This window comes from Belonocnema kinseyi, chromosome 2, assembly GCF_010883055.1.
Source record: "Belonocnema kinseyi isolate 2016_QV_RU_SX_M_011 chromosome 2, B_treatae_v1, whole genome shotgun sequence".
NCBI classification, from domain to species: domain Eukaryota; kingdom Metazoa; phylum Arthropoda; class Insecta; order Hymenoptera; family Cynipidae; genus Belonocnema; species Belonocnema kinseyi.
This window is the reverse complement of record NC_046658.1, coordinates 17,065,429-17,090,207: the sequence shown is the minus strand read 5'-3', so window position 1 is coordinate 17,090,207 and position 24,779 is coordinate 17,065,429. Positions and strand designations below refer to the sequence as shown.

Here is a 24,779-nt window from a genome sequence, read left to right as displayed (position 1 = left end):
GGGTGGACCTACATGTTCATACGCTTTTTTTAAAGGAAATCTCTAGCGCGCTATTATCCGGACTCTCTTTGCTTTCCCTTATCCTCTTCAAGAGATTCTCCCCCTCAACTGAACTGGATGCTTTCTCCCTTGCCTGATCGCTTCTTTCGCTCCGATTCTTACCCCTCCCTGACGCGCCACTTGACTCGCACTTGACGCCCTGAGTCCCTGACGCGCCACTTGACACGTCAGTACTCTCGCTGCCCACCTCCCGCTCGTCCGTTGGTAACTGTAACCTATCCATACACAAAAGTACGCACTGCCCCCAACAAATGTCTCTTAAGGCCGCTGCCGCTTACCGCCTTAAAATTTCAGTTTCTTTGCCCTATTTGTCCCCTCAAATTCCTTTCAGACACCCTTTTCTCACCCCTCACATCCCCCAGCACTACAAGAACCACCCTTGTCCGCCATGAAGGCCCAAAATCCTGAACACAAAACTAACCCGCTCCCTTGCAAACCTAACCTCACTTTCCCTATTTAGCGAATCCCCCCCCCCCCACTACAATGTAAATTAATTTTTATCTTCCCAATGTACCCCTCACAACCATACTCACCTTCTGGACTTCCACCCTCACACTCTACTCATACCTTCCACACACACTTTGTAAAAACTTCTCACCGCCTGTCTCTGCACACTTTTTCACTACCGCCACCAACATGCAAGTTCAATTAGAGCTATTAGCAAAACAAGGAGGAGGGAAATGTACAAAGATGATATATTGAAGGTACAACAGCAGATAGTTAATGATTGCCAAAGGGTGGCCGGTACCAGAATGTCTGCAAAAAATAAAAAAGGAAGAAAGTGGAGTAGGGTTGTTCGGTTTAGAGTGGGAGAAGGAATAAGAGCGTGCAGATATTGGATTGATGAAAAGGAGAATCTGTGTAGAGCATGTGGATACAAAATCGAGTCATGGGCACATGTATTAGAAAGATGTACAAGAGAGGAAAATGGACAGTAGTGTGTGAATGAGTGTGTGTGTGTAAGATGGATTTTGGATGGCAATGGATAGGGAGAATTCATTTTTATGGTAAGAAGAAAGGAAGCCCTGGAAGATCGCTCATTGGTAGAATAAATATTATCACTGATAATATTACGTAATTCGAAATAGTCGAATATGGTATAAGTAGTTGTTAAGTTAGACTAAGGATGGAATTGTAAATTGTAGGGTAGTTTGAAAAACGACTTTTTTCGATTTCGGATTCGACATGGAATGGGAAAGTTGCCTTTTCTTATTGCGATCAAAAAGTTTCAATAACTTAAAAAAAAATGTATATCTTCCAAGTCCCCCGAGCCTTGAAAGTCAAAGGAATAAAGAAAAAATTAATTTGTCTATTTTGACGTATGTTATGTTTGTTTAATGTTTTTATGGTTGGTTTAAAGCGGTATCGAACGGATTCAGCTTGTACGGAGTTTCTCGTTTCTACTGGATCCAACACGAAGCTTAGTTATAAAGACAGTATACCAACTATGATACAAATGATAAACTCATATTGCAATATCATTCTGCCGGGCAATAATCAAAAGCGAATAAATTTTCGCAGTGTAGCATTAGAATGTGAGCTTTATGGCGTTTCTAATCGTGGTGCCGCTTCAATCTCAAGCGCTCTGCTGATGAATCTAGGAATCGTGAGAAAAGAAGATGTTTCAAACATCAATGATATTGACAAGATTGGTAGAGAACAAGAAAAATTAGGAAAAGAATTTGCGACCAAAACTCCTGACAATCTAAAGGCTTTATTTTTTGACGTCAGCAAAGATAAAACTAACGTAAAGGAACAAGAAGGGGAAAAATATTATTGTAAACAAAATATCGAAAGGCACATTAGTTTGGTAGAAGAACCTGGTTCCAAATACATAGGACATGTGATCGTTAGTACTGGAAAATCTCTTGCCATAAAAAAGCTTGATACAATTCTTAGCTGAAAGACACATTTCTACAGGTACCCTTGAGATTGTTGGTTGCGATGACACAAATGTAAATGCAGATATTTCTAAAGGAATAATACGATTACTAGAGTTAGAATTGAACAGATATTTACAGAGGATCATCTGTATTTTGCATCTCAATGAACAAATCGCAGAAATTGACGGAGTAACAAGTGGGCCTAACTCATTTTCTGGGGAAATTGGAAAAACAATTCAAAATTGTGAAATTCTGCCTGTAACTTCTTTCTTACCGATTAGTGCTGACAATTTTCCGAGGTAGCATGTTCCTCTGATTTAGAGAAGAAGAAGCCAGGTCCTCTTGCTCATTTCCAATGGCTAACTGCTATTTGTAGAATTTTAAGGTATTTCATCTCTGCCAAAACTTTCTAAAAATGTTGTAATTCTCGCTACATTTATAATGAAAGTTTGTGCTCCTTCTTGGTTTCAAATAAAAGTAAACCGTTCGTGTAAAGGTAGTTCAAAGAATCTTTGAAGACTTATACAATAGTCGAGGTATCTAGAGGAAGACCAAAGAAAACTTGTTGATAAAGTCCTTAAAGATAATGGTTACTTTGCTCATTTTGAAACTATTCTCTTGGCAATACTGGCTGATAAGAGGCCTCATCTAAGAAAACTAGCGTGCGAAAGAATTCTAGAAGCTAGAAATCAGAAACAGCGAAATCGAAACAGATAATTTAAAGTCCCGCAAATACATTTTAATGTAACGGATTACACTGATTTGGTAACATGGCCTGTACCGAAATTTATGAGACATCTGTTACAAGACAAATAGCGACTAATGAAATAAACGAATTCATGAAAGACATCAAAGATGCAATTAGTTTGATTAAGGGAATCCCATGCCACACTGAAGTTACTGAAAGATGTATCCATCTTGTAACAGAAACTTCGAAATCTGTTTACGGCGCAGTGAGAAAAGATGGTAACATCAAAGCAAAGTTGGAATCACGTTCGAAAATTCCCAAAGCAAGAATTTAAGATCTAACTAACCGATAGAATTAATAAATAATCAATAGTTGATTGTTATTTTAAGATATTACGTAAATATTGTCTTTAACTTAATTTGTACGATATATTTTATAAATTGTTAGAATGAAATAGTCTTAATGATTCAGTTTTTTTAAAGCATATAATGATCTAAAAATTTTTTGTGTGATGAAATAAGCATACAAAATACATCAAAATACAAAAATTAATTTTTTCTTGATTTTTTAGTTTGAAGGCTAGGTGGACCCGGATGATATAAACATTTTTTCTGAATGGAATTAGAACGTTTTTATCGCAATAATAAAAGACAACTTTTCCACCCTCTGCCGATTTCGAAATCTGAAAAAGTCGTTTTTCGGCCCACCCTAAAGTACAGGGAGCGGAGGTCCCCAAACCCGTAAACGAGAGAGATTAAATACATACGAGGTGTGTTCAAAAATTAAGGTGACTTTTCAATTTTCGCGGGATACGTACATTCAAGTTTTAAATTTTTTGTTTTGTTGTGTTGGTACACTCGTTACGATCATATGTTCACAGTTTTGACTATATAGCTCGTGTTGTTTTTCTGGCAGAGGCGTAAAAGGTTAGAAGGGTTTGGTGTGCTCCACGATTTTCTTCTTTCGAAAAAAATGGAGCCAAGGGGTTGCATTAAATTTTGTGTGAAAAATGGAATCCAGCGCTCTGAAACTCTTGAAATATTGACAGTTGCATACGGTGAGTCTACTCTGAGTAAGAAAAATGTGTATAAGTGGTACAAGCTGTTCCAAGAAGGCCGAGAGGATGTCGAAGATGAACGTCAAGTTCGGTCAAATGTGAAGGTTTTGCTCACTGTCTTCTTTGATTACCATGGGGTAGTTCATCAGGAATTCTTACCACAAGGTCGTACGGTCAATAAGGAGTCTTACCTTTAAGTTATGCACCATTTGCAAGAGGCGATATGCAAAAAACGTCCGGAACTTTGGAAAAACAATTCGTAGCTTTCGCATCACGATAATGCACCTGCTCATTCACCGTTGCTTGTGAAGGATTTTCTGAACAGAAACAGCACCACAGTCATGCCTCAGCCTTTATTTCACCGGATTTGGCCCCCAGTGACTTTTTTCTTTTCCCAAAACTGAAGAGACCCATGAAAGGATATCGATTTTCAACGATTGAGGAGATAAAAACTGCATCGCTGAAAGAACTCAAGGCTATACCACAAAATGATTATCAGAAGCGCTTCGATGATTGGAAAAATCGTTAGCACAAGTATATTATATCTGATGGGGATTACTTTGAATGGGACAACATAAATATTGAGGAATAAATGAATATTTTTTTGAGAAAACCATAAAGTCACATTATTTTTCGAACACACCTCGTACATATAAGCATAATAAAAAAAGTAACGGTAATAGAAACGCTTTAACAATTTTTAGTTAGTAACAGCGACTTTAGCGCGTTTCTTATAGACAGTATCGTGTCAAACAATGGTGAATAAATAAAATTTTGTATCCATACAGTAAAGATATTACATACCTGAAATGAAAATGTTGAAAACGAGAATAGAGCGCTCATTAAATGGAAATCATTTCTACACATGTTTCAATTTTACAACTAATTTTAAAGCTTATGTTAACAATATACAGATGCAAAAGTCAACATTGAAATAAAAACAACTGGAATTAATGGAAAAGACTTTTAAGATTTGTGTGCGTTAACAAAACTGGGATGCCAAATTATAAAACGTGTATAATGTTTACGTTGAAGAAATGCGCAAGGAAATACACGCGAAGACTAATTTTTCTTTGCGAAAAAGAGGTACACTTAAGAAATATAGACACATTTTTTCCCGATATTTGGTGCTTTATTCCCTTCGTTTTGAATAAGTTTGCATAGCGATGCAAGCGAATACAAATTTGACCATGCGACAAACAGTCGTAAATTAGATATTTACAACTTTTTTATTATCTTGTTACATTCATATGTCTTTAACGAAGAATAAACTTTTCGTTTTTCTACACATTTCTTCAAACCCGATTAAAGAACCTTTAAGACAATTAAATACAGTTTACCTTATATTCAACGCAATTGCAAACACTCAGTTCACAAAAGAAAATTTGGACAAGCTTACTGCTATCACTCAAAGTCTTCATCTACACTCCCTGAAAGTATGATCTCTCTAGCTTCAAAATTCCACCTGCAGTAATTGTTAGGAAAAATTTATCTTTTCTTCTAATTATCGTGGAGTAGTTTTTTTCTTTCTATGCATTCAGAACTAATAACTGTGCATGGACTGAAACTGCGATTTTGTACAATGGTAATCAAAGAAGTTAGTCTATTCGTTTGTAAGAAAAAAACACCTTTTCCTACTTTTAGCCCTTTTTAACCAAGTTCATACTTGAAAAAATAATATATCTAAATACTGTTTTGGATATTGTGGATGTTGGACAACAAAATTGTAGACTTTCATTGGTTTTGAACTTTTTTTAAAAATTACAGCATCTGGAGCAACAGAAATCTTGGAACAATAAACAGATTTCCTGCCAAAGTATTGAATATTTTAACCTGAAATTTTGCACAAGCTTGTAGCTCATAAAAAGATATATATTTACAGACTTTGATGGATGTGCGTGCATTATTGCTTAATTCGGTAAGTGGTCAATTTTGCCAGTTTTCATTTTTTCTAAAGCAAAAAATTAATCAATTTCAATGGTCGACCACTCAAATTGTTCATTTTTTTAATGCCTTTCATTTATAATAAACTTTTTCACATTCTCGTCAGAGAAGGAATTAGAGTTGTACGTTTATTCATAGTATTCAACATGTCCAACAATTTATTCTTCTTACTTTCTTTCGTAAAACCAAAAATTACCAGAGTTATAATATTTACAGAATTCAAAAAAACACACGAAAATGAACCTTTTAAGCCAAATAACGCAGGCTATGGAAAAAGGCAACTGAAGAAAACTGTTTCTTTTTGAATGCGCTACAAGATTATCATAACAACTTTTTGAATTTTCTTGAAAAATCCAAAATTGACATTTTGACGGCAAGCATGTTCGTTGCAGATACTTTGTTCCTCGCCGACACTTCGGAAGACCAAACCAGCCGGATGAGATGTTTGTATCTGCTCCGGAGAGGATCCTTTATAGATATTACATCCTGAATGCGTCTTTGTAGCGCGACCAGGTATGTATAAGTCTCTCCAACGCAAAGGTGTCGTATAGTGCTTCTATCTATGAGCTCAGGGTCTTCAGGGATGCCATGAAGTTTTCCTCACTTCAAATAAACCTTGGCGCATTTGTCTAACCAAAATTCCATTCCTATTTTCTTAGTGTACCGGTCGACAATTCCGAGAGCTAGATGTAGTTACTCTTTATTTTTATCATTGGTCATCATCATCTCTGAAAGGTGACCTTGTTCGTTGTCACACGATTTTTTGACAGATGAGATAGTGAACATGGTTTTAAAAAGCACTATCAATCTGTCATGCACCTTACGATTTTTGAATAAACCTTTAAACTTTCCAAAAGACAGATGATCAGTCTATGGGAGTTCGAATCCAAAGCTTTCCGGCAATCATTCTAGGCCAACAAAAGGTTACGCTGGTAGCATTGTGTATCTTTGCAGGCGCATCTATCGATGAGCATGTTCCCCCGATATCCTGCTACGCCTTTTTTGAGCCGCGTTCATAAATTTCTTGCCACACAGGTCCGATTGTCCTAAAAATCCTATCATTAGGACAGCTGTGAAGATGTTATACAGTGTTTTTCCGACTTTTCATATGAGGTACAAATACGGGCCAGATGCTGATAACATAAACGAAACTTCTTCCACCAGAAGGTCTTGATACTATCTGGTCCAAGAGCGAAATAGTTCTTCATATCTCCTAATACTTTTTTCACCTCCTCGGTAGGGATGGGTGGGCATTCTTCATCAGGTGTTATGAAGGCACTACACAGCTCCTTGTAGCTATTTATGTTATCTGAGTGTACGTACAGTCTATGCTGCACTTCTTAGACTTCTCTCCCAAATACTTCGACCACCTCTGGTTTGGGCGGGTGATCGACAGTAACTGGAGGGGCTTGGAAGAGTCGAGATGGTTAAGAGAGAAACTGTTGGTTTTCTATGACCCACTGCTCTCTCGGCTGTTGACTTCTTTGAGCGTTAGATATTGTCGTATTCTCTCAACAATATGCTGCCTGATGGTCAGCAGCTATGACTTGTTAAGTGCGTGATAATGGATCCGGAGTTCGCATGCGAACTTTCGAACCTTGGCGGTATAATTCCTTTCAGATGTTATGTAGTCAATCACGCACTGAATGCGGAACGCATACTGTCTTGCCCAGTATGTCTTTATGGCGAGTTGATGCATTCGTCTTTTGTTATTATGATCAACCGTTGGTTTTGTTTTACGGTTTGTATCGGCCAAAGCTCTCACTCTATTATACACATAACAATTGATAATTCTTAGGTCGGATTCTTCGGAAAAATGTTCACGAAGCTCGTCAGCCATTTCATCCAGATCTCTAGACCTGAGATAAACGTACATGTTGATGTTTCTCCTGGTCATGAAGCATCGCTGTTCCTCTATCGGATGCCTGTCTGCGGTTGGTCTTATATAATTATTTATTTATTTAGAAAAACATAAGCCCAACGGTCAAATGACCAATGATAGGGCTACAAAGTGTACATATCACCATATATACATTGCTAAGTAGTGTGAGAAACGTTACATCGCTCCATGATTGTACTAATGTTATTGACGATGGTTAATAAATTGATATGTTGCTGTAATAAACTCGCCAATAGACATAAAAAATAGATCGATGTTGGGTTCAGCGCCTTGACATACATATAGTTCATTTCCATAAGTGCACATACGATATAATGGAGAACGACGGTTGAGAGCTGCAGGATTGCAAAAACGTTCAGTCTGACGAGGGACATACTGCGGAGCATTGAGTGACAGCGAATGTAAGAAAGATTGACATTTAATTAAACCACGTGCAATTTTGAAAAGGCATAAAATGGTTGAAAAAATACTCCTATTCTCCAGGGACCACACGCCCAATCTAGAGCTAAGCAATGTATAGTCTGAACCCCTGGAAGGAAATGTGCCATCTTCCTTCCAAGCTATGAATCTTAGGAATTTTTTATGGCAGATTTCAATGGCATCAGAGTACTTTTTGGTGTGAGGAGCCCAAACCACAGAAGCATATTGCAACTTAGACATAAACAGGGATTGAAGTAGTGTCTTGAGGAGTCTCGTTGTTTATAAATACTTCCATGATCTTATCAGAAATACTAGAGTCTTGCTTGCACCGAGAAAAATCCCACCAAAGTCTGTATCAAAAGTTTAATTCGGCGAAATGGCCACGCCCAAGTCCTCAATCACAAAAACCCTCTGGATGTTAACACCCTTAATCATTTACTGATATTCCAAAATAAACCTCTTCTTAGTAAATGTCATGATCATATATTTTGTTATTTTTTTTGTTACACATTGAAAGATTATATGCTTGATATGGGTATGTAAAGCTTGACATCATCAACATAAAACAGATGATAACAGATTAGGTTGGGCGAAAGATCATCCATATAATTTATGAAAAGAAGAAGTCCTAAATTGGAACCTTGAGGAAATCCGAAGAAGGGAAAAAACGAACGAGAGGATTAACTACCATATTGCACTCTGTTTAGTGTGTTTATTAGGTAGGATTAAAAAGGATGTAAGAGTTTATGCTTGTCGAAGGCCTTTGGAAGGTCTGTGTAGATACCACCCGGCTATATTCATTTAGGAGATCATGAATGTATTGTGTAAATGCAAATAAATGTGTAGTATTCGCTCTCCTAAGAATAAAGCCGTGCTGATACGTTGATATTAAGGAAATGGCAGAGTTAAAAATTATGTCATATATGCACCTTTCAAAAACCTTCGAAAAGTTATTTATTATTGAGACCGGGCGATAATTCTTAACCTGAGACCTATCCCCTTTTTTGAAATCCGGACCAATCCTTGTCTGCTTTTAAACGTCAGGGAACATCCGAAGACACAGGACTGAGTTAAACGAGATGGTTAAAATGCAATCATTGACGCTGATAGGTCATTAATTAAGAATGCTAATATAAGGTTGGTAACCGCAGTAAGTTTGCACAGAAGTTTCTTGAGATCTATAATAACATTATTTTCTTCAATTCACAACACATCGCCAAGTAAATGCTGAGTTTTAGCAGATAGAGTTACAGAAGTTATATTTGAGGGCAACTCGTAGATGCTGTCAAAGTAATCTGCAAATAAATTAACAATATTAGTGAGTGAGGAATACTCAATTCCTGCATGTCACATTATGCCTGGCATTCTGGATTCCCGCCGCAAATTATTCACATATCTCCAGAAAGTCGTTGGAAACATATTTATACTTGCCTCAGTTGTATCATTATCATTGTTATGCGTAATATAGTGCGTTGTTTAAAGCTTTTTCACAGTGATTCAAACTGTTTTAAATAATCATTATTGAGGTTGTTAGAATATTTAGACCTATGTTTATCTTTTAGACGAATATCGCTAATAATATATTTCATGAACCAAGGCGGATAACATCTTTTGAGAATATTACCTTTACGTTTAGAAGTTGATTTGTTAATTGCAGAGTACAATTGATCGTAGAATAGGTTGCAGGCATCATTGACCTTATTAATATTTTCCAGGATAGACCAATCAGTATCGTAAAGCAATATAAATAGCTCTTTCAAATGGCAGCTTTTCCAGTTGTAGCGGGACGATCGACTGTTTTCAGCAATGTTTGTGTGAATATTTCTAGATTTTATATCCAGCAGCAAGTCCAGAGTAGGGTGATGTGCATCTTCAGGAAAAATGGGGATCAGATATCTACTTATCAAACTAATGTTAATACATTAGAGAATACTAGGTCCAAATATTTATTATTTTAAGTCGGAATAGGGTTTAATTGCTTTAATTCCAATGCTTGCATAAACTTGTTGATTAGAACATTAAGGTCACGAAGGGTGATTAATTTTTGTCCCCAAATATCCTGAAGATTCATTGGTGAATTTAAGATATCTTCGAACAGACTAAAGTAAGCACTGGAGGGCTTACGATCATCCCTAAAGACATGATACAAATTCGTGTTAAAAAATTCAGATGATAAGACATCAGGTTTAAGTCAAGTTTCCATTAGAATAAAGCTGTCATATTTAAAAATAGCTATAGATTTGATTATGTAATTAAACTTTGTATTTATACATCTAGATTCTTGATAGTAGACACTTGGCTTGTAGGTTTTACCGAGTTGGATACTATCATTGGGGTTTCATTTCTGTAAGTTATACGTAGGTTGATTTTATTCTTGGATAGGCGATCGACTAATATTAGGGGTAGATTCTTGTACGGCTGCTGCAAAAGCAGCATGTCCAATGTGCAGAGAACAGAAACAGGCAACGAAAAAATACCTCTAAGTAGTCCATGATCACCTTATACGATTTAAAAACTCAAGCAAACACGGAGCGATCCAACACGTCTCACACGTAACGAACAGACAACGTATCGTGTGTCTTAGTATCACCTCGATTTCTCTATTGCCGGCTTGTTCTAGTAGACTAGGCGTTCCGCTTACGTAGCCCCTTGTTCGGACTAGTTCAGCATGGTTTCGCAGACGTTGCTGCAAAAAGTGCGAGAGCTCCGGGCGTTTCTCGCACCACAGAGCATGCAGCCGTGCCATGTAACCTCGTTCAGGGGCCACACTCGCATCGTAGCACTCTAGCAAGTCGTGATTCAGTCGCTCCGTCCACCCAAAGGTCGCGAGATTCCGCCGATCCATTGCATTGAATCCATTTTCATTGGCTCCCCCAGCTCTAGATTGGTCGGCACTGTTGGCCAACCCATTGTCGGGAGCCCTGCGCGTTCTGTTGTTTTGAACCGCACTTACTACAACTATGTTTGGTGTTGTCATTGTTGTTCCCACGAGAAGCTAGGGAAAGGGGTTCGCGCATCCTTGTAGAGCCCCGCATGCAAGGATCAGAGTCATCGTTCTAGACACCTCACCCAGGTTCCATTCAGCTTTCGGCACGGTTTTCACACCTCCGCTTGGGGGTTAATTCCTTTGGGACCACCCCTGAACAATTGTCCGCGACTGCCTATTTATCTTTGTAACCATATTCAGCAGAAACACTCGGTACAGGGACCGTCTATCCGCAACCCGAGGAAGCGTTCGGTGACTTTTTTATAGGCCCTTCGGTTTGATTCTAGAGGAATGAAGGCCGAACTGAATGGTGCAGAGGTAAAGCGGATTGCTATAAGCTAAGGGCAGGAACGAGTTAGGCGCCTAAACCGTTTCTTATCGCGGCCGTAACTTAACCCGTCTTTCCCTGTATTCTTGTGGAAATCCATTTTACGTTGCACCGAAAATCCAACGCCTATGAAATGACTCAAAAGTGAATTCTTGCGACCTACGGCAGTATATTGTGCGTAAGCTATGACATTTTTTGTATTCACATAATCAAAAATTTTATTCTCTCCTCACTTAATGAATTTTTCAAATCAATCTCAAGAAAATTTCTGACATCGTAGTAATTCATCGAAATAAAAAACAAATTAAAATACATTAAAATGGTTTACCATCACAAACGCGAATACGTTCAAAAATGCATTGAAAATTATTTCAAGTTTTCCGGTTTTTTGGGAGTTTACATACAAACCAGTTCTTTGCCACCGTTATATATTATTCTTAATTATGCATTATGTATCGTTATATACTGTTTGTAGTTTTTCAAATTCAAACCCGTTTTCCCCACAGAATAATTACAGTTCACTTCTACTCTGACACTCTTACATTCAGTTGCCATTCCTGGAATTTTTCAGTCTTTTTTGCATTGATACGAAAAATGAAACCGCTTTTTTTCTGCAACTCATTTTACACCGCATTTATTCTCGGCCCGTCATATGTGCCTGTCGGCAATGAAAGGGCCCTAACACAAAAAAACGTGTTTTTATTTTTTACCCCAATCGAATTGTTATGCTGCAAAGTGAAGTCCTTTATTGATTTTCTGTTTTGGACGACCCCTTCAATCGCTCCTCCTGTAAAATAAAGCTACCACGCGTAAGGTCCCTTTCTTTACGGACAGTCACATTTGTAGCAGACATTACTTTATAGTCAGCCAGGATAATTACGGATCAGAATTCGCGAACTTTTTAGATTGCGGCTTCGCCAAGAATCAGAAAATGTATTCAAATTACTTTGTACCATCCTATCAATGCGCTTTATCTTTTTCTTATTGGTTGAAAAAATCGAATCTACTCAAAAAAGTCGATGTAAAAATTTCACAGTTGCGAAAACATAAGGCAGAGCACATTCAGAGGTTATTATGCCAATTTCACACACCAATTATTACGGAGGTAATGCCAAGGAAGGAAATTGGGAGTTAAAAGACAGAGAATGAGGCAGATACATTGAAACACAATAATTACGGAAAATAAAGGGGGGTTTATTACCACTTAAATTTGATTGAAAGGCGTCAGCCCGTGGCGAGTGCTGACTGTGAGTTTTCTCTTCGAGGAGCAAGGGTGCTAATGCCTATGGAGATGGTCCCAGATGGTTGCGTAGCGGTCCGACGGTCTGCTTCGGGGAAGTGTATTTAAGTAGGTTTGCAACAGTACCGCGTGGCGACAAACGGGAGTACGAGACTGGACGAACGAGAGCACTGTTATATTGAGCAAGATCATTGACAAAGGACAAAGAGTCTGTATCTTTTAAGTTATGGTTCGAGACTAATGGCGCGGTGCGCCGTGCCCAGGATTTCGAGACCCCTCAAAGGGTTCGATCTCATCTCGGATGCGGTCTGGCAACCCTTTCATGCATGGCCGTACCGAGCTCTATTTAATGGTAACAATTCTTTTATACCCCACTCCCCCTCGGAGGTTCTGGTATATACCTGCTTCTTCTTGTAGTTAATTTAAATTCTTTTTCGTTGTCAACAAGTAATCTTCTATCTGAAACAAATATAAAAAGAAAAACTCGTCCGTGTAATCAATGGTCGTAAAAATGCCTTGTTTTTGGAATCAATTGTTGTTTAAGTCACCTTTTTTTATTTGAGTTGCTATTACTTTATTTAGCTATAAAATTGTGAATACAATTTAAACTGTGTAATTTAGTTTATTAACAAATATTTAGAGTAAATGTATTCCTGTTATAGAATTTTAAGTTCTGTGTTCCACTGTTTGAACTTCCTTTCTAAAATTCTTAGTTCTTATAATTCTTGTTATGTTTTTACTTTTTTTTCGTCTTAAAGGGGAATGTTACTTCTTACGTGTCTAAGACGCTTTAGATTTCTATCTCGCTATCGTTTTCTATGTTTTTGAGGGACTGAATTGGTTTTAGTTCTTGACCTTAATTTACAAATTCTGGTGTGAATTGTGTCGATGAATTTTTGCTCTTTTTAGAACTTGCTAGCGAACCGATGATATCAGCTGCTACAATGTTTCTTGCTCTTTAGAAAGTCTGGCAGTTTTTTACATATTTGATAACGTCCGAATATTCCCCTGGTAAGAAGTAATGTCTGAAAACTTTCGCGTAAGTTCTCTCGGAGCCAAAACGTCCAGTCTGGGTATTGTCGTTGTTTTCTCCTAAAACTTGACGTCTCAAGATTTGGGGTACGATTAATTTTCAAGAATTTGAGTCTGGTATTAGAGTAGATTTATGTTGGTCAGTTCTGTTAAAATAGAGTTGCAAATCTCTGATTTGATATTTTTCGTGTTCCTCAGGACGTTTTGTATCTCATCTGACTTTAGCAGAGTACTAGTAATCTGTTTTATCATTAACGTCCAGTTTTCGTTTTTCGACACTACAATGTAAAGCTAATCGACCAGTGGGTTTTTTAAGGTTATGAAGGCACTTTAACGCTAAGTGATCCATTATTATATTGAAACTGTAACCTTCTAGACAATGTCGTAGCCAAAACAAATTTTCAGGGGGTGGGGGTATGCAGCAGGAAAAAATGTTCCGGAGGTGGGACTTGCTTCTAGATACGGCCTAAAGTTTTGTGTAGCCCAAACTATGGCTAGGCACTCTTTTTCTGTTGCTGAGTACCGAGATTCTATGCCGTCTGTAATTTGGTGGAAACCCTCATCTTGTTCTAATCTCTATTCCCATGTTTGGTCTTTTTTTAGCAGTCTGTCAATCGGTTCTATTATTTCGGCAAAATGTGGGATGAATGTTCTGTACCAACTTGCCTTCCCTATAATGCGCTGTGTTTGTTTTATACTTTTAGTTTACGGAAATTCTTGGATTCGTTGCATGTTGTCACTTGCTATTTGGAGTCATTTGCCTTTATCTTTAAAACCTAAATATTTAATTTGCGAGCAGCCGAACACACATTTGCCCCAACTGATCCTTAAATTTGCTTCATTTATTTTATCTAATATGATTTTTAATTATTTTAAATGCACATCAAAATTTTGAGTTACTACTAGTATTTCGTGTAAATAAGAAAAAACATTTGGTTTTAAATCTAGAGTGATAATTTTGTCCATGGATCTCTGGAAATTGGGTAGCGCTTTGTTTAAACCAAGTGACACCCTTTTAAATTGGTACATGCCTTTTACAGAGACTGTAAATGCTGTTATTGGTTTGGATTTTTTATATAATGCTATCTCTAAAATAAGGTAATCTCAATTAATTTTAGAAATGAATTTTTCTGATCTTTAAATGTCTAGTATTTCTGTCATGAGTGGGATTGGGTCGAGGTCCGTTTTTGTAATTTTATTAACCTTTCTAAAATCTAAACAAAATCTATAATCTTTCCCTGCACTTTTTATCATAACTGTAGGGCTCGACTAATTGGAACAACAGGGTTCTTAAAAGTTTTTAATTTGAGATTGTTGGCTTTCGTTAAGCTCAGCAATGTCTTCGAAAGTTTCCCGTGAACAATTATCTTGTTCGTTTATTTTTTATAATCCATCTAAAATATTATTTATTCTGATCGCTTTAATATTTTAACTAACTCATTGATTTCTTTTATAAATTTCTGATATCTCATGGGATTTTTGAGATTCATTTTCTAATTTTTTCTGATCAGTAACTTTTTTATTTTTCTAAAGATTACTTTTGCTATTCCTATGAGTGTCTCGGTATTTACTATTATTAAGAATTTTCCTGATTTTTTCTCCTAATTATTTGTTAACATAAATATTTTAAATAGTTTAAACATTCTCTGCAGGAATTTGGGTGTTTTGTGTTTTTGGGGATTCGTTAGAATTCAGAGTCACTATAGGAGGATTTCGCTATCTTCTAAAGTTGGACTACTTTTCTTACTATCTCGAGTACTTTTGAGGTTAATACACGAGCTGCCACCGAATTTCGGTTTTCTCTTTATTTTTCTGTTTTTCTTTTAAATTTTTTAATCAATAGATCATCTCTAATTTTCTCGATTTTCAGCTTCCTGATTCTTTTTTTCTCTAATGGGTTTATTTTCAATTTTATTTTTAATTATTGGGATGGAAAGCGAGTTTGAGCAACCTTTCATAAGTGCCTAAAATGCCTACATTGGATTACTTTTGCCTTGATTTGAGTGGCTCAAAGTAAAAACGGGGCATACAAAGTTTGGGAGTAAAAATGAAGCATACATTTTTTCAAAGTAAAAATGCAACATACTGAGTCTTCGAGTAAAAACGGAACAAACGAGCGCACGACTGGTGGGGTGGACTGCATACGCGGATTTTAGGTGGGGGTAGAGGGTCGAACCATGCCTAGCTATTGATTATTATTTTTGTTCAAGACTCCCAAATGGAAAATAATAACAAAAAAGAATAATTCGTTAGCTTACAAAAGTAAAAAAATAAATGATCACCGCGATCACCTTTTAGCGATAAGGTTATTCCAGATCGTAAAAGAGAGTTGTCTGAAAATGTTAAGATACAATAGGGGACCGTACTTAAATTACGTAACAGATTAAATGTCCTCTCCAAAACTCTCACCCTGTAATAAACCGTAACAAAATAGATAGTTCCCCTTCTCATTACTGTACGTAATTTATGATTTCCAGAAATAATACAATATGAGACTTTAAACGAATTTAAATTTGTTGTATTCAAGATAAAACGTGCTTTGCAAGGTGAAAACATGATTTTTTAAATTCCTGTATTTGTCCTTGACCACTTTATCATTTTCCCCGACCGTTAACCTTCAAATACCAGCATCTTAATCTTGTAAAATTTTTAACGTAGAACCTTCCATAAACAGAGTAAAACAATATTCCAGATACGAATTTAAAATTTTCAAATATATTTATAAGACTTTGCTACTATCAAAAGATGAACTTTTAACAGAATACTGAAATTTCTAGTACAAAAGTGTAAATGATATTTAAACAAAGAGAGATAAATGCTCATTAAAAAAAAATGAATTTTAAAACCAAAAAGGCGGATTTTAAACAAATAAAAAATTTCAAACATGAAAGAAAAAAACAATCACCTGAATTGTTGAACCTTTAATTCAAGAAACGAATTTTCTCCACAGAAATTGAATTTTTAGCACAAAAATTAATTTTCAACAAAATAGCTAAATGCTCAACCAAACAGACAAACCTTTTTTTTTTTAAATTTCAATAATTAGTTTAAATCGCACACACGCTCTTAAGTATTCAGGAAAAAATATCAATTTTAAATCAAATAGTTTAAATTTTAACCAGTGAGATCAATTTTCAACTAAAAATATGATTCCTCAACAAAAAAATTATTTTTTAAGAAAGTGGTTCAAGAAAAATTTTGAAATATCAGAATAAGCAATCCCAGTTCGAGTTAAATGTTGGAAAAAATAGAGTGCGAAGCACGAGATACATAATGAGAATGTGTTCAAGCCGAAAGAGCTTTGACAAAAGAGAGTTCACAATCACAAAATTACAGTTGTCGGCCCGTTCACCTTTAATTATAAATGGTCTGTGCACGAATGCGGGAGAAATGCAAAGACCGAGAGCGCAGTGCGAGAGCCATCAGTCGCGCGCCGTAGGTGCGCTCAAATTCTCAAGCTAAGCTCTTTTAACAAAAGAGAATTCACAATCACAAATTACAGTAGTTGAAGTTTTGGGTCTTAATTTTAAAAGGTTTGCGCAAGAATATGCGAAAACATAAAAACCGAGCGCGTAGCGCGAGGTAAATACATAATCGAGCGCGAAGCGTGAGATAAATACATCATCCAACGCAAAAACCAACAGTTGCGCGCCCTAGGCTCGCTCAAACTTGCGGGCGAAGCGACCTGCGCGCGTAGCACGCGATGAGAATATGCCCGCGTAGTGGGCAGATTTTTTAAAATGTATTTTCGAAAAACACGCTTTGGTTAACAGTTTTAGACCGCGGACCCTTCAAATATGAAAATTTTCGTCCCTTTTTTAAAAAAAATATTTCCTCCTAATATGTATAGAAATAGCTTATCAGACTTAAAAGAATCCAGCAAATTCTGCATTCTGGTAAGTTATGTTTATTAACCTACATTTTGTGTGATTTTTTTTAGTTTAAACAATATTTTGGAGCAAAATAAGTTTGATAAGCTACAATCCATATAAGATGAGAAAGAATTTTTCTTCGGGGATAAATATGATGATTTTTTATTTGATAACTTAAATTATTACCTATAAAAAAGATAAGCGTTTAGTGTTGACAATATTTTGCAAGAAAATAAGTTTCATAAGCTATTTTGATACTTATGAGGTGAAAAACAATTTCTTGCTCTCAAAAAGATGCAAATGTTCTATTTGTGCACATAAATTATTTATAGCAAGGAAAAATGTTAACTGTCAACAATATTTTGTAGTAGAATAAGTTTAATAAACTATTACAATACATATGAGGTTATATTATGATTTATTTATAACAATGATGAATAATACTTGTTATCAATATTTTTTATATAAGTGAATACGTTCAGATACTTGATACAAATCAGGCAGGAAAATACTTTTTCCTCGCAAGCAAATGTTAACTTTTTTATTTTTAATATATTTTTATTACAAGAGTTTACAACAAATTAGTACATCATTTTTATTTGATCAACTTTTTTCTTATCATATTTTTTTTGTCTCTTATGCCCTTTTTCCAAAAAATTAATCATTTTTATCCTTTTTGTGTGAAAAACTTTTGTCGATTGATTTTTTTATAGCCTGTGTCGCTTTTCAACAAATTTATTCTTTTAATTTTCAATTTTATTTTTTACGAATAAAACAGACTACGCATCCTATTAAAGAAGTAATTAATAACAAAATGGTAGATTTAGTTGAAAATTCAGCTATTTCGTAGAAAATTTACTTTTAAGAAATCATTTATTTGTTGTTAGAGATTCATATTTTTAGTTGAAAATTTCATCTCCTTGGTTAAAAGTCAAACTATTTTATTTTAAAATTTACATTTTTTATCGAAAATTTAAGTGCGTGTGTGAGAGTCAAACTAATTATTGATTTTTTTGTATGAAGGTTTATGTCTTTGGTTAAGCATTTAGTTATTTTGTTGAACATTAATTTTTATACTTAAAATTCACATTTTTTTGGTTGAAAATTCAATTTCTGTAAGGAAAATTCGTTTTTCGACTTGAAGGTTCAAAAATTTAGGTAATTATTTGTTGCTTTCATGTTTGAAATACTTTTATTTGTTGAAAAGCGGACTTTTTTATTTTAAAATGCGTTTTTTAAAATGAAATTTCATCTGTTCTGGTTTAAATATCTATTACAGTTTTGTATTCAAAATTTCAGTATTCTGTTAAAAATTCATCTTTTATGGTACCAAATTTTTTATTAATAAATCAGTAAATTTGAAAATTTTAAATTGGTATGTGGAATATTGTTTTACTCCGTTTATAGAAGTTCCTTTTTTTAATATTACAAGAAAAAATGCTGGTATTTAAAGGCTAAAAGTTAGGCAAAATGATAAAATGATCGAAGGAAAATACGGGAATTTTGAAAATTTTATTTTTACACTGCAAAGCATGTTTTATCTTAAATACAAAAAATTTCCATCAGTTTAAATTCTCATGCCGTATTAATTCGGAAAACCATAAATTACGTACAGTAATGGGCGGGGGGTATATATTTGGTTACGATTTGTAACAGGGGGGGGGGATCTTGGGGAGGGCCTTTAATTCGTTTCGTAATTCAAGCACGGGGCCCCTTGTTGTATATTCACGTTTCCAGACAACTCCCTTTTACGATCAGAAATAACTTTATCGCTAGAATTTTTTCTAAATTAAATAATTCTCTGATACTTTTTCTTATTTAAGTTCCAAAAACACTGCCAGACATTGAAAATTATTTATAAAACCTTTTTTACATTGTTTATCATTATAATTTTTATTTTTATTTTTGTGAGCTAAGGTATTTTGCTATTTTGTTATTGTTTCCCATTTGGGACTTTTGAATAAAAATGATTGTCAAGAGCTGGGCACAGTTCGATCCTCTATCCCCACCTAACATCCGTGCGTGCATCCCCGTCCACCAGCCGTGCGCTCATTTGTTCCATTTTTCTTAGGAGAATCAGTATGTTACACTTTTACTCGGAAGAAATTAATGTTCCATTTTTACTCCCAAACTTTTTTTGTTCTGTTTTTACTTTCAGCCGCTCAAGTACGCCTGACGTCATTTAATTAAACATTGGTAACATTTGATTGTAACCCTGGTTAAATTTTTGGATAGGAATTCATTCAAAATCATTCAAAATTATTCCGAAATCTGTATACGAATCAGTCCGAAAAAAATCTACATTTTGTTTGATCTAAAGCGGTTAAAACTTAATACGACTCAATTGGATTCAACCCCAACCAATCCGAACCAAAGATTCAATCATAATATATATATGTGTGTATATATATATATATATATATACTGGAGTTTCATTCCGCATGAATTCGAGCTCGGATTAAATTGGATTAATTTGGTTTGAAAATCGGTTTAGGTATCCGATTTCGATCGAAAGCATTTGATAACTTTTTTCGAATTGTTTTAGATATACTCGTATTGGTTTGAATACAGATTTTGGAATGATTCGCAACGAATTCATATAGGAAATTTTCGTCATGGAAGAATTAAATGGATTCCTTGGTCTGTTGTTTGTGAATCTAGGTTGAAAATTTCTTTGAAATCTAGGTTGGAAACCAGGTGGAAATCCAGGTCTGAAATTTTGTTTATATTGGTTTGAAAAAGCTGTGAAAAAGAAAATAAAAAAAAGGTTTGAAGAAATGAAAATCCAATTGTAAAAGTGGAAATAGACTTTTGCATGGTTTTTAAACTGTTTACTTTGGTTTCCGTTTTAGTGGTCTCTTTGATCATTTTTATTTGCCTTTAAATCTAGCATGTTATTTTCGGAATTCTTTTTATCTTCGTTACCATTAGAACACTTGTTTATTTTTATTTTCGATTTTATGTTCTGTTATTTGTCAAACTTGCCCCCTATTTTTTTATATGGTAAGCTCAGTTTCCCATTATATACCTAGGTTCGCCAGTTATTCAAAACTTTTAAAATCGTTTAATTTTAGGTATATTTTATTTTTGGTTCTAAGTTTTTCAAAAGTTCTACGCAGTTCCCCCATTCGCGACTTTTTCTGGGATATATTTTAGTAAATAGTTTCAAAATTTCTTTCAGGTATGAGTGAATATCTTGAGTCCTTTTTTGGTAGCAAAATTCAATTTTCTGTTCTATTTCTTTCGAAAATCATTCTTCAATATAAGCTTTTTTAAAATCTTCAGGGAAATCCGATAAACATCTTAAGGAATTTTTATTTATTTCGGTCGTTTATTTTGTATCCCCTTTCGAATCTTTTTAATTTTTCCAGCAAGTGCGCGATCTATCCTCTTTATTGTTTTTTAAATTGAATGGCCAATTACTGATGATTTAAAATGGCGTTAGGATCATGCCAAAAAGAAAAAATGTTGCTGAAATTTTTACGTTATTTGTACGGATTGTCTGTTATGAAATTCATGTTTATTTTACCTGTTGCTTAATTCTGATAATTTCCTTCCACTTTATAAATAGCTATGAGCAGACGGGTCTAAAGAAATCGTTTCGTTTGTTCCTCTTCTAAAATTCTTTTCTATAGAAGATGCCGTGCATTCTCTTATCGAGGAGCTGTTCACGAAAGTTTTTCTTTCAGGAGTGACTACTCGAGATAGATAAGATTTGATGCAATATTCCGCGGCCTCCTTGATGGCGTGAGATGTAGAGTCGCGGAACAGAAGACTTAAGATGCCTGCTTTTGTTCATGTGCATAACCTTTCTTGTCCCGATATCAATGGATCTGAGCTCGTTCTTCGTCCATGGCACCACTCCAAATGAATAGAGTACCGGAACGATAAGCGTGTTCGTCGCAGATACTTTGTTCCTTTCCGACAGTGTGCCCTTCCACCAACCACTTCGGAACTGGCTCTTCCGACTTTAAATATGAGGTGAAAATACGGGCCAAATGCTGATGGGTCGAAGGAAACTTCTTCCACCAGAAGGTCTTGACACAATCTGGGCTTGGAGCGGAATAATTCTTCATCCTTCTTAATACTTTATTCACCTCATCGGTGGTGATGGGTAGGCATTCTTCATCAGGTATTATGGGGGCATCACACAGCTCCTTGAAGCTGTTTATATTTTCTGAGTCTTCTTCCAGTCTATACTGCACTTCGTAGACTTCTCTCAAAAATACTTTGACCTCCTCTGGTTTGGGCGGGTGTTAGACAGTAACTGGATGGTCTTGGAAGAGTCGAGATGCGTCAGAGAGAAACTTTTGATTTTCTCTTACGCTCTTATACAGGGTCCGGAGTTCGCGCGCGAGCTTTCGAACATTGGCGGTAAAATTCCTGCCAGATGTGATGTAGTCAATCACACACTGAATGCGGAACGCGTACTGTCTTGCCCAGCCTATCTTTATGGCGAGTTGATGCATTCGTCTCTTGGTCTTATGATCAATCGTTGGTTTTGTTTTACGGTTCGCATCGGCCAAAGCTCTCGATGCATTATAGACACAATAATTGATAATCCTGAGGTCGGAATCTTCGGAAAAATGTCCACGAAGCTCGTCATCCATTTCAGCCAGATCTTTAGGCTTGACAGAAACCTTGGTGTTGATGTTTCTCCAGGTCATAAAGCATCCCTCTTCCTCTATCGAGTGCCTGCTCGCGGTTGGTCTTATTGACCAACCCGCTCCCGGTTACTGCCGATGTCGCCGCTCTGATTTTTACTCGCTATATACATATATTCTTTCATCTTTTCATTATGAATTAGTATGGTTAGTTGAATGTGATTCTTTTTATAATATTTTTTTTACAATGGAAGTCAAATGGGTCAACAATATCCCGCCAATCTCATAATAAATATTATCAATGTAATAGTCATTGAATTTCGACGATAAACATCACATTTTTCATAGTTCATTAACTCAAAAATTAAATTCTCGGATGGTTCAGCTATTTTCATAGAAATACAATGTTCAGTTAATAATTTTACAATTCGCATACAACATAATATTTTTTAAGCTAATGAAAATAGCCTTTTTCATCGCAATTTATGGCACAACTTTTTTTTTCCTTTTTTCCACAAGAATTTTCATCATGTTCACCATTTTTAAGATCAGGAGAAGCTGTTCTGTAAAAAAATAGCTTTCTCCCCGTAGGACGTCTTGAATTTCACTTTGTAATCATTAATATTGAGTAGTTCTTTGTCTAATGATACATATCCCTCAGTTTCAAAGTAAGCACTTATAACGTCAAACTGTTCCTGGAATTTGCAGCATGTTGATGCCCCAAAACTGATTCCTTGTAACTTGTTAGACACAATTTTTATAATGGGATAAAAACTGCCGTCTGCTTGCACTTAGAGTCCAACAATTGTGTTTTTACTGCAAGACTTATTGAGTATGCAGAGAGCCATCAAAATCAGATGCTTGTTTGACTTCTGAGACGGTTCCACTTAAGTCATATGAACTCTGCTTTTGGACGTAGTAGTAAAAGTAGTTGAAGAAACACTTTCAATAACTTTTTGAACATCACCCACAGTTTGCGACATTGTATGTTTTGCTCTAAAGATTCAGAGAGAGAAATTACGTATAAAAGAGGAGCAGAAGAAGAAAAAGGTGGAAGAGGAGAAGAAAAAGAACAAAGAAAAGAAAAAACGGAAAGTAAGCAAAACAGTAATATAACTTTATGTAACTCTTTTTTTCCTTATAAACTTTTTTGATATATAAAAGTATTATTTGAAACATTACTTTTTCATTTTTCAGTAACTAAACAAAATCTAACTGGAATTCAACACCGTGGTGGTTCAATGCTATACACTAGGACTAATAGAATCAAAGATCCATGGAAGGCTGTATCAACACCTAAAGCAGCTGCAGGTCCATCCAGGGCTACGGAACCTGTGCGACCTTCTACATCAGAAATTCAGGATGCACAACCAATAAGTAGGAATGAGAGTTTAAGTAGTGTATCCCCCTTTGTCGTTAAAATTAATGAGTGTGATCAGTTTGTTAAAAAGTTCGCGATAACTGAAAAATGTTACCTCCAGGTAAAAATAAACCGGTTGCTTGGTTAGAGTCAGCATTTTCGATCTATTTTAATATAGAACCACGTGGTGTGAAGAAAGTGATGTTGTGGGGTGATATTGATAATAATTTTGTGGTTGAAATCACTTGCGTAAGTTTATCATCAGACAAAGGTAGAAACAAGTTAACTGAAGGGTTTAAAAGACGATCCGTGTATGAAATAGAGAATGAGTCAAATACCTGCCTACCGCAAGCTATTGTTGTAACTGTTGCGAATGCTGACCTTCAGTCAGATAAGAATAACTTCAATTCTAAAAAATGTGGGAAAGCATGCGTAAAAGAACAGTTAGAGTTCAGATTAGAGCAGTCAAAGAGCTCACGTGAAACACTGGAGATACCTGAGACTGGGTGTGGGTTACCTGAGCTAATCGTTTATTAGAATTAATTATCAAGGCGTCAAATAGCAATGATAGTTTATGATTTTAAAGATTTTGGTAAAGGTAAAGCGAAATCTTTTTACAATGGTACTTCTGTCATTACAAACGCTGCAGATATAAATAGTTAGAGAAAATTTATATTTATTGTATGAAGGAAATCCCGATAATCACTATAGTATAAATTTAAATCTAATTGAAGCCGTAGCATTACAAAAATTTTGTATACCCGGTAACAAGGCATATTGTCGAAAAACCGATCTCAGATGTTCAATGCAGTGTGACGCCCGTTACAGTTCTCCGTCATTCAATGCTAATGCTGACTTAAATAATAATAATAATAATAACAATAACAATAATATTAAATGTAGAAAGTGTCTCAGATACTTTTACAGAGAAGAATGTTTTAAAAAGCATATACTCCCTAATTAATTTTCCATCGGCAAAGGTATTTGCTCAGTATTGAAAATATGTGATGATTGCTCAAATCTGATAAATTCTTAAAAAAAACAAAGAATGTGACAAACATATATGTGGTTTTTCACAATGTAGCACATGTAAGAAACTCTGTCCTTATAAACAATTTTGTTTCATAGCAGCTCTTGAACTAAAAAAAACTAAAGGGAATGTATCTAGGAAAAAAATAGCTTCCATTTTTTACGATTTCTAAACACAGCAGTGTGAGAAAGTTGTGGGTAATGAATCAAACAACATTCACACACCTGAACTGTGTATTTCACAGCAGGTATGTAATGAATGTATGGATGATCTGGATCCAAATGTAAGGAGAAAATGGTGCGATGTGCGCCTGTAGATTTTCGATGTACACCCTGTAGCGCAGTTTCGAGCGTTTGCTATTCACGATTTAAAGCA

The 24,779-nt window shown here is 35.5% G+C and overlaps 1 protein-coding gene across 4 annotated transcripts in view; it reads left to right on the top strand.

Moving 5' to 3' along the window:
* The window catches only part of LOC117167080, a 70,664-nt gene that overhangs the window by 2,967 nt on the left and 42,918 nt on the right, over positions 1-24,779 (top strand). Inside the window, exon 1 of one of the 4 annotated variants that reach the window (XM_033351700.1) lies at positions 4,690-4,774. The exons of 1 other annotated variant lie outside the window; for it this stretch is intronic. In XM_033351700.1, the coding sequence (XP_033207591.1) occupies positions 4,726-4,774 (49 nt within the window). In that variant the 5' untranslated portion in view covers positions 4,690-4,725. Of the gene's footprint in view, positions 1-4,689; positions 4,775-5,585; positions 5,607-23,224; positions 23,392-24,779 lie in introns of those variants that run through there. 2 more of the 4 variants (XM_033351701.1, XM_033351699.1) reach the window with 2 other exon arrangements.